This window comes from Carlito syrichta, unplaced genomic scaffold (assembly GCF_000164805.1).
Source record: "Carlito syrichta isolate Samal-C Ts95f unplaced genomic scaffold, Tarsius_syrichta-2.0.1 Scaffold307129, whole genome shotgun sequence".
NCBI classification, from domain to species: domain Eukaryota; kingdom Metazoa; phylum Chordata; class Mammalia; order Primates; family Tarsiidae; genus Carlito; species Carlito syrichta.
This window is the reverse complement of record NW_007251225.1, coordinates 27,909-42,592: the sequence shown is the minus strand read 5'-3', so window position 1 is coordinate 42,592 and position 14,684 is coordinate 27,909. Positions and strand designations below refer to the sequence as shown.

Below are 14,684 nucleotides of genomic sequence, written 5' to 3'. Positions count from 1 at the left end.
AAGACACATCTCATACAACATGTATCCAGTGTAAACATTTATTATAACATGCAAAAATGACAGACACATCTCATACAACGTGTACCCAGTCTAACACTTTTACAACGAGTAACACTGACAGACACATCTCAAACAATATGCAACCAGTATAAAAACTTCTTACATAACGTGCAACAGTTAAAAGACACATCTCATTTAAAAGAGTGGGATTCAGAATACTTGTCTTACAGGAATTTTGTAAGGATTAAATATAAAATTGCAGCACTAAATGTGAAAATATCGGCACAGAGTTTTTTCATAGCAGCTACTTGAGGATTTTAGAAATTGTTAATATCTATTTTGGAAGGCTTGAGATTGGTCATTAAGCTCCTATGAGGGACCAAGAGTTCCCTGGGATAATAGGAGGTGGGTGGGGTGGCTAGACACAAGCATTAGCATTCTCACATTTATTGAGCACCTGATTTGTGCAGGGGATTCTGAGAAGCCTGAGACAGGTGCTGACCCTCAGGCCACAGGATGGTGGGAGGCAGATGGGGCCCCATGTGGTCTGAGTGGGGGTGCTTTCTTTGCAGAGTGAGCATGGTCATGTTAGTAATGGTCAGTGTCTCTTCCAGGTCTGCCTTCACACACTTCCTGTTGGAGTCCTGGGACCACGTGAGGATGCTGCCATGGCTTCTTGTCTTCTCTGCTCTGGGTCTCCAAGCCAGGAGTAAGTTTTCTTTCATTGTATTTGAATGACCTTTAGTGAGCAATAGATGACTGTTTTTAAGTTGATAGTGGAAACCTACCCAGTGCTTTCCACTAATAGAGGGTAGTGTAGCTCTGCAATTTGGGCTCTGTTCTGGAGTTTACAGATCTCTGTTCAAATCCTTGCCTGACTTTTGTCTTATCCTCAACAAGTTATTCAATTTCTCTGAGTCTTCTTTGCTTCTATGAAATAGGGATAGTATTGCTCATTTCTTAGGGCTGTTTTTGAGGATTAAATTAGATAACAAATATGAGCCATTTAGCACAATACTCAAGTCATAAGTGCTAGGCAATTTGTAGCTATGATTTAATCATTATCACCATCATTATTATACAAATCATAGTTAAGCACAGCACTTGGGTCTACACTTGTAAATAAAAGCAAATTCCTCAAGAGTAACAATGCTCCTTTCTACATTAAAAAGATTTCTTATAAATACATAGGATTAAACACATAGCAAATGTTTAATAAATAAATGCTGTTTAATTAAAATGGAAGTAGGTTTGGTGATCCTTACATATGACACTTTTTTCATGTTGTCTTATGTGCATAGACATTGTTCTGAAGGAATAATATGATGAAGTTCTCTCTCTCTCTGCCATCACAGATGATTTGATGGGAATACTTGGAGTTAGTGTGAGAGAAACTCACAGATCAGGCAGCACATAGTTCAACCTTTTATTTAAGGGTTTGAGACCAGTCATTCTGGAGGCTCTTAATTGTTTGCATTCTGAAGTCTGTATTCACAGTGGCTGACCTCCCAGGGGTCTGTGTGAGTCCTATATTCTTCCTTTACTTTTTCTTCATTTGTGTAGATTCCCCCCTGCCCCGTTTTTTTTACCTCTTCTTTAGTTCTGTTGTTCAGGGATGGGGGGAGGGTAGCTTTTACTTCTGTTTGCTCAATCTCCTATTCTTCCTTATGTGGTTTCCCTGGCTTTGTTCAATTCTGGAGCTGGACTGTGAGTGGGGGGGGGCTGTACTTTTTGCAGAGATTTAATTGAGGGGGAAGCTGTGATTCAGAAACTATCTGCAGATCTCCATATCTGCTGACTGGTGTGTGGGCCCCCTGGAACCCACTTCCCACTGCCTGACAATCTGTCCATGCTGTGGGAGTATGAGTTTGACCCCTGAAAGCAAAATGAAGTAAGAAAAAGGAAAAGAATGAAAAAAGGAAGAAGGGGGAGGAGAGGAAGGTGGAGAGAGAGAAGAAGAGGAGGGAAAACAGACAGGTGTACCAACTCACAAATGAAAAGAGACACAAACAAGGACAGAAAAGGTAAAAAAAAATGCAGATAATCATATAAACACACAAACCAACAACAACAAAAAACCCTTATTGATGTACTCTCCCTCAAAAATACCTATACACAAACAGGAAGTCTAAAAAAAGAGCAATAACATAACAGAAACAAAGCATGTACGAAAATCAAAAACAGAAAGAGAAAAAAATGAAAGCAAAAAACAAACGAAGTGAGCAAAACAAATAGACAAACAAACAAAAAAAGAAACAAAACTCACTCTGAGGTTGTTCATGTAAGTCCAACTTCCTTACAGCTCTGGTCTCCAGCCCCTTCCCTCTTTTCTCAGCGCAGGCTGATAGGGTTGCTCTCAGTGTGGGTCAGATGCCCCAGGGACTACTGTGGGAGAAGGGTAGATCAGATCTGGACTCACCAGGTTTGCTGCCTGTCAAGTCTCTCACTCAAATCTGACGTGTCTGTGTCTGATCTAGCCTGGGGGAGAGGCGTCTGTCTCTTTGAGTTTGATGAGATTACCTCTAGGTCTCAAGTTGGAAGCTGGCTAGAGCTGGGCAGGGCAATGCTGGTCTCTACCTGGTTCTGGGACAGAGAAAATGGCTCCGGTCCGTGTTTCCTTACCGGTGGTGGGGCTCCTCTCCAGCTCTCCCCGATCTTCTCTCTCCACGGATCCGGAGCTCCAGCCGCTTTGCTGTCATAGGTGATGGTGTGGGCCGGGCTCCAGGTGATGAGGATTAGCTGTATTTGGCAGGCTTTTCTCAGGAGATCCCCAGGAACAGCAGACGATCTTGCAGGCTGGTGGCTCCAATCTCAGGGTGGTGGGGGGTTGCAGTCACCACCAGAGGACAGCCCCAGGTGCATGAACCAGAGTCTCCCCTTGCATGGACTTTCACTCACCCACCGGCACACACCTACTCATGCAGAGAGTCTTTATGGACACTTGCTTCTGCGGAGACTCTCACAGTCTAACCTGTTCTGTTGCCACCTTGCCAGAAGTCCCTTTTATTTTATAAATGGGCAAATGAGGTACAAATGAGGCAGTGAGTTGTGTTGGGCCATCACCCTGGTCTCCTGGTTCCTGCTCTGTACCTGTTCTGCTCAGTCAGTGCTGGCTCTGGCTGATGCCTGTTCTTCCACTCTGAAAGTCCTGTGGGTTTCCTGTGTAAGTCATCCTCTCCAGGTTCATCATTCCTCCTCCCCAGCCCCATGCTTCCCCTTCACAACCCAGCTCAGGCCCCCTCCCCTACTGAGGCAAATTCCCATCCTCAGCAGTCTCTCCAGCATACCTTGGCCTCAATGTCCTGGTTAGGTATTTGTTCTTGATTACATTGAAGGGCAGAATCCCAGAGCTGTGATGGAGAGCCTCAGTGACTTTTTCTTCTAGACAGAGAAACAGGTCACACTGTGGCAGGGACTTGCCCAGGTTCACCTGACAACTCTGAGGAGGCTGCAGAGTCTGGTGGTTATGAACAAAGGCTCTGGGGTCAGAGAGTCTGGATGGAATCTAAGTCCACTGCTTAAAATCTGTGTCGTGTTAGACAAGTAACTTAACCTCTCTGAGCATCAGTTTCCTATCTTTATAGAGGGAGTAGCTTATTTGCTAATCTCATAGGGTTATTTTAAGCCACAATTCAGATAGTGTCCTAAAATGTGTTTTGTAAATCACAGTGCTGGCCTGTGGAGTAGGGACTGGGGTGCAGGGCGTTGGTGACAGTGTTCCTGCTGCCCTTGGTCCTAAACGGCAGCAGCGGGGCATGAGAACATGCTGGTGATTACTATTCCTCAATAAAACCTCTCTAAGATGTCTAGTTTTTTAGAGTAGCCACACTGATCTGTGTATTTCGGTTTCAAGAACCTTGCCTGGCCCCAGTAGGTGCTTCATACATATGTAAGTGTTAGTTCAAAATAATGATAACCATCTGGTATGGGACACTCTGATGGGTACCCATGGATCTATTAATAGGTTGGCAGGCCAACCAGGAAAGGCAATACTGCCCAGATAAGGCAGTAGACGAGACTGCAGTACTTCTGGAATGGAGGGAGTATTAGAGGAGATGGGGAGGATGAAGGTCTCTTTGAGGCAGATGTGGGAGGAAGATATAGGCTGAGGCCAGAGATCTCTCTGGTTCTCCTCTGTGTGCTTCTTAGAGGACTTTAGGGGACCTGGAGAGGCTGAGAGGCTGTGGACTGTGGGGAGGGCATGCTGGCCAGCTGTACTCCAAGGACCAGCCCCGATGCTCCTTTGCAGGGGACTATCCACAATTCTCCTGGAATGAAACCCAAGCTAGAGGCTTCTCCGAGAGGCTTATGGACCTGTTTGTAGGCATCTCACAGCTCATCGACAAGGGTCTCAATGGTGAGGCAGTTTGGGGATTTGCTGGGGTTTCCTAGCTAGTTGGAAATGTTTCTCAGGACTTGATTATATCTGGGTTGAGAGTGAATAGGGTGGGGTGGAATTCCAATAGTTTTGTCTGCCAACTACTCCCACGGATGGTCCTGAGTCATTAGGTCAAGATGGGATCCTTAGCCTAGGGAGAGAAAAAAAAGAAAGCCCACTGAGAAAGGATATACCCCCTATTCCCCATCTCCAGCGCGAGAGTGAAGACATCCTATCCTTTAGTGAACTCCCAAAGATTCCCAAGATGAGGATAGAAAGAGGGAGCCCCCAGGCAGCTTGTAGCCCTGTGTGGGATCTCACAACCTTGCTCCAAGTGAGTTTTCATCCAGAAGAGAGAGACGTACACCCTATGTTCACAGAACTTCCTGTGGACTCTGGAGCCCCTATTTGAGGAGACTGACAGGGCTTCCTCCAGAGAGCACGGTTATGATGGGAGGACAAGATGAAAAACACAGTTGAGACCAGGGGCAGATGATGCCAGTGAGGAAAATGCATCCTACAGTGCCGATGCTAAGGTGCTTCAAAAGAGGGCAGCTCAGGACCCTGGAGCTATGTGTGGGGTGTTGCTGGGGATGCTTTCTGAAGTCAGGAGCATGAAGCAGGACAGGAAGGAGTTGGGGATGAGGTTGATCCTCCAGGAAGATGCAGGAAGAGATTGTCTGGGAACAAGGCGGTGTGACTCCCTAGGCTGAGTGAAACGTATATCTGGGTGGTTGTTCAGGGCTGTGGAGTGGAGCAGAGAGCTGTGGTGAAGGGCTCCTTCAAGACATCTCCCATTGCAGGGTGGACAGAGCCCTGGCATGAGGGGTCAGGGTGGCATGGGTGGCCTGTGTGCATGGCAGAGAGGTGGTGTGTGGGGCCTGCTGAGTTGCTATCCTATGGTCTCCTCTGCAGGTGCACCCACCATTGTCTCCCGCAAGGAGTGGGGGGCAAGACCACTCACCTGCAGCGCTTTGCTGACTTCGCCTGTGGCCTACGTCATCATGGACCAGCTCACGGGGATGGAGTGCCAGGAGCAGAGCATTTGCAGCCAGATGCTGAGGGACCTACAGTCTCATTCTGTCTACACTGCAGGCTTGTGTGACGTGGCCTACAAGTAAGAGGCAGACTGGGTTCCTGAAGCCTACCTCCTCCTAGTATGCTTCTCATTTTCTCTTATTTTCTGGACTTCATGTATGTTACTTTTCTAATGAGTAAAACATATTTTAAAATAATTCAGACAAAATCCAGGTCCTCTGGGGATCATTGGGGGGGATAATGCTGGGCTATTTATTTAAGTGGACTTTGAACACTGGGTGCTCCTGTGAGGAAACAAAGAAGGTTGTGTAACAATTGCAGTCATCCCTTAGAACTCACCAAACATGACAGTTTGCAGAGGTGTTCACAGATGTCACCCAACTAGGCCCTCCCTGCTACTCTGAGGAATGGGTAGGGGAAATATTACCATGCTTATTTCACAGGTGAAAACACCATGGTCTAGGGAGAATGGACAGATTTGCTCAAAGTCACACAGCCAGAAAGTGAGCACTCAGAATTGTGTCAAGACTGCCTGTTCCTGCAGCCCTTGAGCCTCTTCCCACACAGAGCAGGCTTGTACTCTGGGAACTGTTTTCCACTAATGACCTTGGAGGGCTTTTCTAATGAGGAGGCCAGAATCCCACAGGGAAGAGCGGGCATTGGGAATGGTGGGAGGAGAGCCCTGTGTTAAAACAAGTATGAGGCACAAACCATCCTTGCACTGCACACTGAGTGTCTACTCATGGGATTATCAGTGGAGGCCAAGAGCCTTTTCTCGCCCAGCCTGAAGAGTGAGAAGATATATACAGAAGGAGAGAGAGAGAATTAGAATGGGAATGGGGCTTTCCCCATGGAATTCTGAGATGATATAAATGGTTTTGAATGATCTATTTTGGAAAAGATAATCTATGTCTTCTTATTTCTTGTTTAAACATAAGTAAGAGCAGTCAGCAGCCTTGGCTGTGGTCCCCAGGGCTCCTAGGATGACTGCGTCTCCCTGCCTACCCGCTGGGGATGCTGTATCAGATATAAGCCCCTTGCTGTCCCTGCCACTAGCACCTCCACCTGCTGTCACTGCTTTGTTGCCTGCTTCCATCATGGCACTTCCAAGTTATTTCAGCCACTACACCTCTAAGTCAGGTTTCTGCAGTGACAACAGGCTCCAATCTTTATAGTGCAGATGATTACAGCCATGTAGGACTGTTCATGCTGGATTAACCAAAGGCAGAGGTAGGAGTGATTGAGGAACCTGTTGAAAGTACTGGCAGCAAAGCCAGGAAGGTGGTGGACATCCTTGGGCTCCACACCTGCTCCTTAGGCTGATGCCAGTGCAGCATGGAAAGCCAGCTAGATTCATTCAGGGTCTTTGCTTGGCTGTAAGGCAGGGTTCTTTCTGTGTTCAGTTTACTGTAGAAACCTACGGTCTATTAAAAGCGGAATATGGCAAGAGTTGTAAAAACATCAAGTCTACAGACTCTGATTGGAAAGTGGAGGGTGAGAAATTATAAAGAGGCAGAAAAAAAGGGGTAGACTAAAATAATACACACACACACACACACACACACACATTTGATTTAAAAAATAAACTGTACAGAACTGGACTCGGTGGCTCAGCCTGCAATCCCCGCACTTTGGGAGGCCGAGGTAAGTGGATTGCCTGAGCCCATGGGTTCGAGGCCAGCCTGGGCAACTTGGCGAGACCTTGTCTCCACAATAAATAAAAAATTAGCCGGGTGTGATAAGGCATGCCTGTAGTTTCAGCTACTTGGAAGGCTGAGGCAGAAGTTTCACTAGAGCCCAGCAGGTTGATACTGGAGTGGCCATGAGCGTGTCATTGTACTCCAGTGTGGGCAACAGAGTGAGACTCCAACTCAAAACAAAAACAAAAACAAAAACTGTACAAAAGCAACATTCTAGACAAATTTATGTGATAAAGACAAACTTAAGGGAATTCCTAAGGATAAACTGAAGAAAAAGTCAATACAAAGGAATTCCTGAATGTTGGGTAATCATTTTAAAGAATGTTCAAGTGCTTGGTCCTGTAACTTAAAAACATGTTGAATTAATTCTCAAGCACTTGAACATTGTTTAATGTCCCCATGTCCTTGAGAGTCACACATTGGGATTTTACTTTTAACCAAATGAGTATATTTAAAAAGAGCCTCTGGAAAACACATGCAAGCTACGTCACAGTGAAAACTAAAGTATTTTTCCCACATCTCTTGAAGGCCTAAAATTGATTATTCTGCCCCCATTGTTGTTATTGAAACACAATATTTTTTTATGAACCTCTAAAACTACTTTTTTTTTTTTTGTTTTGAGGATCACTGAGAGGTTTTCTGTTGTGAGGATTTGCAATTAAACCCCTGTTTCGTGACAGAGTGAGACTCCAACTCAAAAAAAAAAAATAATAATAAAAATAAAATAAAAATAAAAATAAACCCCTATTTCTTTGCTTGACAGCTTCCTGGTTGGGGATGATGGCAAGGTGTATGAAGGTGTTGGCTGGAGCATCCAAGGCTTGCACGCCCAGGGCTACAACAGCATCTCCCTGGGCATCGCCTTCTTTGGCAGCAAGATAGGTAAGGGAGGCTGAGGTGGAAAGATCACCTAAGCCCAGCAGGTCGAGGCTGCGGTGGCTGTGAGTGTGCCACTACAGCCTGGGTGACAAGAGTGAGACTCCAACTCAAAAAAAAAAAAAAAAGATAGGTAAGGATCACTCCCTGCTGACCCTTTACCAGAAAGTCATCTACACTTTACCTCCAATCCCTGATTTCAACACTTTTGTCTTTTCAGGCACATTTATCTTCTCTGATGTCTGCCCTTCTCTTGAACTTCTTTTCTCCCTTGGATACTTTGTGTCCTCTTCCTCTTTGCTGGTCTGCACTTCTGTGATATTGCTGAAGCCTGTGAAATTGCTTGAGCTCACAGTTACTTCCGGAGTAACTGCTATTACTGCCAAGTCAGAAAAGCATGGCTTGTCTCTTCTTCCAGTGTCTTCCACTGGTAGAAACTGAACCGAAGTCAGCAGACAAGGAAGTCTGAGAGACATAATTTGCAGGCTTCTAGCCTGTATAGGCAGCTTCTTGGTTCTTAGGCCCTCTGTCCTGGATACGGGACCAGTTTCTTTTCTTCTCATTCACCAGTTATTCAGGCTTAAGTTGTCATATTATATCCACCCTCAAGGGGTCTAGTCCACCTGGAGTTTCTTACTGATTGTTCTGTGTTCCATGTCATCCCCTTTAAGGTAGCAGACCCAGCCCTGCTGCCTTATCAGCTGCAGAGAGCCTGATCTCTTATGCCATCCAGAAGGGTCACCTGTCACCCAGGTATATTCAGCCACTTCTCCTGAAAGAAGAAACGTGCTTGGACTCTCAACATTCAGCAATGCCCAGGAAAGGTAAGAGCTTCCATTCCACGTCACCCTCATCCTCATCACCACCCAACCACATTTGGGAGTGCTTTTTCCCCTATCGGGCTCTCACTGGAGTCTTGGACCAAGGACATCTCATGCTTATGATACCTTTGAGATCTGGAAAATTTTGAGAGGGCATTTTTTCTGGTCTCCTCTCCATCACACTAGAACGATATAGCCATTGACTCATTCTTTTGAAAAAATATGTATGTACATCGCTTTTCACCCAATTAACAAATATTTACTGAAAAGCAAACACTCTTCTCAGTAATGAATATATGACTGTGAACAAAACAGATGAAAGTCTCCACCTCCAGGAAGCTTATGCTTCAGTGAGGAAAGACAGAAAATGAACAAATGAACAAGTAAGAGGTGTGTTATTTAGATGGGATGAGGCTGTGGAGAGAAAGGAATGGTAGGAATGGAGTGTAGGTAAACATATATACATATTTGTGTAGACTGTGTGAGGGCACATAGACACATGTAAACACACATACTTTTCTAAATGCAAAAGCCAGCCAACTTGCACCCTGGCTAGAGTTTTTTTTTTTAACTTGTTCAAAGATTATGCTGATGTCAGAGTGGATATTTCAAGAAGATGAATAGTAAAAATAATGCCTTGTTTTGGAGTGAAAAAGCAGCAATTTAAAACCGGTAAAATTAATAAGCACTTTCAGTAGTCTAACCCTCTCTGCTAGAGTTGGCCTTTCCTTGGACTCATTGATATTTAAAAAAAATTAATTGTTTAAAATTATAAATCTCTGAATAACATTTTTCTTCCTTTTGGATAGATACCATCTTCAAAAATGATAATTCCTTCATATTAGTAGAGCTCTTTTTAGGTTTCAAACTATTTCAAAGTACATGCAATCAGTTCAGAGAGTCGACTGACTTCTGCTTGTTGATCCTGTTACATAAGTACACACACCTGCATATATTTGTAATGCATATGTAAACATGTAGGTATACTTTGTCATTGGAAGACATTGACCATGCCCTTGATGACCAACAGTCCTCCCCTTTCTGCTTATACTCTGATTTCTATGGCTATCAAACCTGGGGATTTCTGCTCCTGCCCCTTGGTTCCAACCACTTACCTAGACTGTCCTCATCTAGACTTTTCCAGAATCTTACAGCCAAGTGGATGCTAGGATGTGCCCAAGGGTGCTTAAGGCTAGAAAGAGACTGAGGAGTAATCCAGCCTGGAGTTGAGAAATTGCTCCCAAGGGGGCAAAGACTTATTCCCATTTTCTTGGTTTTTCACCTCGCCTCAGTTTGCCCCAACATCATCACACGATCTGCTTGGGAAGCCAGAGAGACACATTGCCCTAAAATGAACCTTCCAGCCAAATACGTCATCATCATTCACACCGCTGGAACAACCTGCAATATATCTACGGACTGCCAGACTCTCGTCCGAAACTTGCAGTCCTATCACATGGACACACAGGACTTTTGTGACATTGGATATCAGTAAGTGGGATCGGGGAAATATGATCATCTTTTTCTTCGGGGTTGTAGAAAGAAAGGGTAGGGGGAGGGAAATGATTTTTACTGAACCCTTCCTTTGTGCCAGGTACTTTATATAAGGCATCATATTTTATTTTTGCAAGATTCTGGACTGAGTATTATTCAGGGCATAGTGGAGGATTAGTCACCCCTCTTGGGCGTATTCTCCGCAAGTGGTTGAGAAGACTCTGAAAAGAAGACATTAGAAGCCTAGTGATAAAGCAAGACTGATACCCTCAGGGAAGGCTGTCAAAGGGTTGTATCTGTTTTCTGCAATCCCTTCTAACTAACCAGTCAGAGACAGAGGTCCCTCTCATCCCCATCTCAGTCTGGCCCAACTCCAAACTTGCTCTCTCTCATGTTAGAATACCACTCTTCCTCTACAATTATTTACCTCATGTTATAGATGTAGGAACTTTTAACCTCTCTAGGCCTCTCTTGTCTCATTTCTACAGTAGAGACAGTAATACTTTATCTGTTTGAAAACAGGGAGTGAGATTGAAATAGTCTCTTTTTGTACCTTTGATGTCAGATCTATAATAAAGGAACATATTAAACGAATGGAGTAGCAGAAGTTACTTGGAAAATGCCTTGGAAGTTTCACAAAAGGGACTTAGAGCTAACGTGCAATACATCTCAATTATTCTTCTGTGTCTTAATCACAACCAATCTTACAAAGTCTCAGGTGGATGTGCTTTTGCAAGTGTGTTGTTCTGGGCCAACTGTCTCTCCTTTTAATCCTTGTTTTAAAAGCAGCCTTTGCAAAAAGGAGAAAACAGTTGGCTGCACTTTGAAGGAGTGTCCGTAGTTTTGCTCTCATTATCTAACATAGATAATTAGGAATAGATATAAATTTGGAAATTCCAAATGGAAAATGTCAGAGGCTGAGGGAATGCTTGTTTTCCTCTTTTGTGCAGTCTTTCAAAGACTTGGTCCCTGTTCCTTGACTTTTTAGAACCTGTTAAAGTATCCTTCTGATTTTCTAACTCTTGGTCAATATTTATTGGATATCCACTATATGCCTGGTGCTAGGCAAGATATGTCAACCTAAAATAATAGGGATATTCTCCAAAGGTAATGAGTTTACTTGAGAGTGCACAGGGATTTTGCAAATCCAGGATATGCAGGCTATGGGGACCACAGCAATATCCCAAGAGGTTGAAGCAAGGGGAAGCTGTTACAGGCAAAGGGTAGAAGTACACACATTTTTTTTTCTTTTGGAACCAAATAAAACATTGATTCAGGGACTTAGAGCAGGAGGCAGGAGTTGACGCTAGTTCATGAGTGAAGACAGGGTATCAGGCAAGTGTTCTTGTGCATTGGTCAACTGTCCTTGCAACTCCTGTGGCAAGCTGAGGTTTAGAAAGCCCTTGACAAAAGTTCTTGTTACAAGTGTATGTGCATAAAAGCCCTTCAGAGTCTCTGTGTTAGCTTTCATCAAAGGCATTTGTGCCTCAGGGTCTCCCTTCCCAGCCTCCCAGCTTTTTATTTGTTTTTGTTAGGGTTTGACATAGGGGCTCCATGTTGATTCTGACAACTTTCACAGATAGATAAGAGAGAAAGGGAAAGAGTAAATAAGTAATTGCATTTCAAAGTGTTTGTTCTGATGGAACAAAACAGGATACACATAGGATGAGCCTTTAATCATGGTTTTGGAGGAGTGATTGGTATCAGGGAAGGGCTTTCAGAGGGAGGGGCATCACTTTGGGACACAGATAGGGAATGGAGATCAGTCAGGCAGAGGGGGAGGAGGAGTATTCTGGTGAAGGGAAACAGTATTTGCCAGGGCCCTAGGTCCTCACTTGTCACTGAGGAACTGAAAGAAGTTTAACTCAAACCTAAAAATAGATTTCAGAGAGCAGTGGTGAGAGCTAAGGCTGGAGAGGCCTATGGGAGCCACATCGTAGAGGGCTTCGTAATTGACCCCCAGAGACCAACTCTGAAAGGCAACTAGAGACTATTTGGAAATCATGCCCTGTAATGATAGAATTTGCATTTTAGAAAAATCACTCTGGGTACTACTCTAATAATGGATTAGAAGGAGGCAAAACTCTGCAGGGAGTTATTGAAGTAATCCAGTGACTTGGAACAGGGCCATTGGCATAGAGAAAAGTGGAGGAATTGAAAAGCCATGTAGGAGACCACAGACATGCCATAATTAATGATTGGAGTGGCTAAGAGAGAGAGAGGGAGGCATTCAGGGTGATGCTCATTTTCTAGCTAGATAAATCACAGAAGAAGAAGGGCTTGTTTGGACATGTTGATTGTTATAGATAGTAATTGAAGCTGTGGAATGGCTGATGGTCCAGGGTGGATATGTCGAGTGAGAGGAGGGGCTAGACCAGAATCTGGAGGAACACCACACTTGAGGAAAGGAAGAGGGGACGGCAAAGGGGCCTGAAGGAGCAGCAAAGGAGAGTCAGGAGGGTGTGGATTGCAGAAGCCCAGGGAAGAGAACATGGCAAGAAGACAGTGGTCAACACAGTCAATGTAGTCCAGAAGTAAAATAAATGTGCATTGTAATTAGTATCAAGGAGGCCACCCGTCACCTTGGAGGAGTCAGGTTCAGTGGAGTGATGGGAACAAAGGTCATGCTGCAGTGGATTATGGTGTTTTTTGGGGTTTTTGCCTCTGTGCACATTGGTACATAAGAGACATCAGTCAATATCTGCCAGATGGGTGAAAGAATGAATGATTGAAGGAGTGAATGAAGCAAATTCTGCTTCTCGGAGTGACCTTCTTCATTTTCCTTTGCTCAATCCTAGCTTCCTGGTGGGCCAGGATGGTGGTGTGTATGAAGGTGTTGGCTGGCATAGCCAAGGCTCCCACACCTACGGATTCAATGATATTGCCCTCGGAATTGCCTTCATGGGCTACTTTGTAGGTAAGGGATGAACATGGGGCAGAGGCGTTCTGGGTAAAGTGTCATGTGGCATATCTGGGAAGCATGGAGGGAAAGACCTCCATAGTGGTGACTGGCAGTGGGACTGGCACATTTTAGCTTTAAAATGGATTCTCTGTACAGGATGCCACCAGAATCCCCTTTCAGACAGAGCACTTAACTGCAAATCTAACCACTCTCATGCCCAGTTCTGTCTTATTTTATATACAAGGCAAGCAAGGAGTAAGAAGAAAAAAAATCTTTTGCAAATGTTGGTGCCTTTATAGCTTAATGGACAAATCCATCCTTTTTCTTGGTAACCATGGCAACAATGTCGGTGAGCATCAATGCCTGTTATGGAAAACCAGTGGACCATCCACTGGTGCTGTATCTGCTTTCTACTTGCTCAGAAGGGGTGTGCTCTGCCGCAGTTCTCTTCCAGAGCAGTTTTCAACTTTCTGGATGAAACTTTGGTATGGAGGAATCAGGGAACACAATGACCTTGTTTTATTTTTGTGCTTGATTGCCACAATTGATGTAAATTTGTTGGTTATGGTGATGGTGGAATGGGGTGGGGTAGGGGAAGAGGGAGACTAGAATCTAGGTGCTGGTCCCTTTCTTAATAAAAAAACCTTGAGACCTGAATGATTGATGGGGAAAATGTGTTTTTGCAGAAAGACCTCCAAATGCTGCAGCGCTGGAGGCAGCCCAGGACCTGATCCAGTGTGCTGTGGTCGAGGGGTACCTGACTCCCAATTATCTGCTGCTGGGCCACAGTGATGTGGTCAACATCCTGTCCCCTGGGAAGGCGTTGTATGAAATCATAAGCACGTGGCCTCATTTCAAGCACTGATGAGGCCCTGACTTCTCCTGAGACTGCTCTCCCTTCTCTGTCGGCTTTTCCTTTCCTTCTATCCACCCTGGCTCAATACCTTGTGTCCCCCTGCCTTGCCAGTCCATCCTGTCCTTCCTCTCTCAGGTTAGGATAATCATATGCTCTCTTGCTAACATCTTTCCATGGCCCCTAAACAATGGAAATGGGCATTCATAGCCCTTTGAATCTGAGTTCAGCGCCTTCCTCTCTCTTCATCTTCCTCTTCCCTGGGCATCCACCTCCTTGGCCAGGAGGTGGTACAATGAGCTGGTCCCAGTTATATTTTTCTCTTTCTCTGTATGTGCTCCTCTGCCTGGCAAGCCTTTCCCTGCTGTCCATCTGACAGCCCCCATTCTTCACCCATGACCCAGGTCAATGTGTCTACCCTTCCCCTCTGCTCACACGTAGACTTGTACATATGTGGATGTAGCCCTTAATTAAGGGTTGTAATTGTTTCTAGATGTGTCTATCCTCTACACTGGGTTTGGGTTTTTCCAGAGGAGGAACTGTGGTTTATGCATCTGTGTCCTCAGTGCTTCAGAAACATCTGGAACAGAAGCCACAGACGCTTGTTAAATAAATGGACGAG

General features: G+C 44.8%; 1 protein-coding gene across 2 annotated transcripts; it reads left to right on the top strand.

Moving 5' to 3' along the window:
* The first annotated feature begins 610 nt into the window (after positions 1–610).
* Positions 611–14,166, top strand: LOC103266281 (peptidoglycan recognition protein 3). Of its 2 annotated transcripts, none has more exons than XM_008063896.1 (7): positions 611–709; positions 5,294–5,495; positions 7,880–7,998; positions 8,664–8,816; positions 10,106–10,304; positions 13,106–13,224; positions 13,896–14,166. In XM_008063896.1, exons 1-7 carry the CDS (start codon positions 661–663, stop codon positions 14,072–14,074), a joined length of 1,020 nt encoding a protein of 339 aa, XP_008062087.1. In that variant the 5' UTR covers positions 611–660; the 3' UTR covers positions 14,075–14,166. The 2 variants fall into 2 exon arrangements, with proteins under 2 accessions (XP_008062087.1, XP_008062088.1); XM_008063897.1 differs by lacking the exon at positions 611–709 and adding an exon at positions 4,264–4,357 and having other exon boundaries at positions 13,896–14,074.
* The last annotated feature ends 518 nt before the right edge of the window (positions 14,167–14,684 follow it).

Bases quoted from the DNA above. Each gene is read 5' to 3' on its own strand.
- LOC103266281 (XM_008063896.1), top strand. From the start codon at position 661: ATGCTGCCATGGCTTCTTGTCTTCTCTGCTCTGGGTCTCCAAGCCAGG. The intron at 710-5,293 runs GTAAGTTTTCTT...TCTCCTCTGCAG, and splicing joins TCTGGGTCTCCAAGCCAGGA to GTGCACCCACCATTGTCTCC. The intron at 10,305-13,105 runs GTAAGTGGGATC...GCTCAATCCTAG, and splicing joins TTTTGTGACATTGGATATCA to CTTCCTGGTGGGCCAGGATG.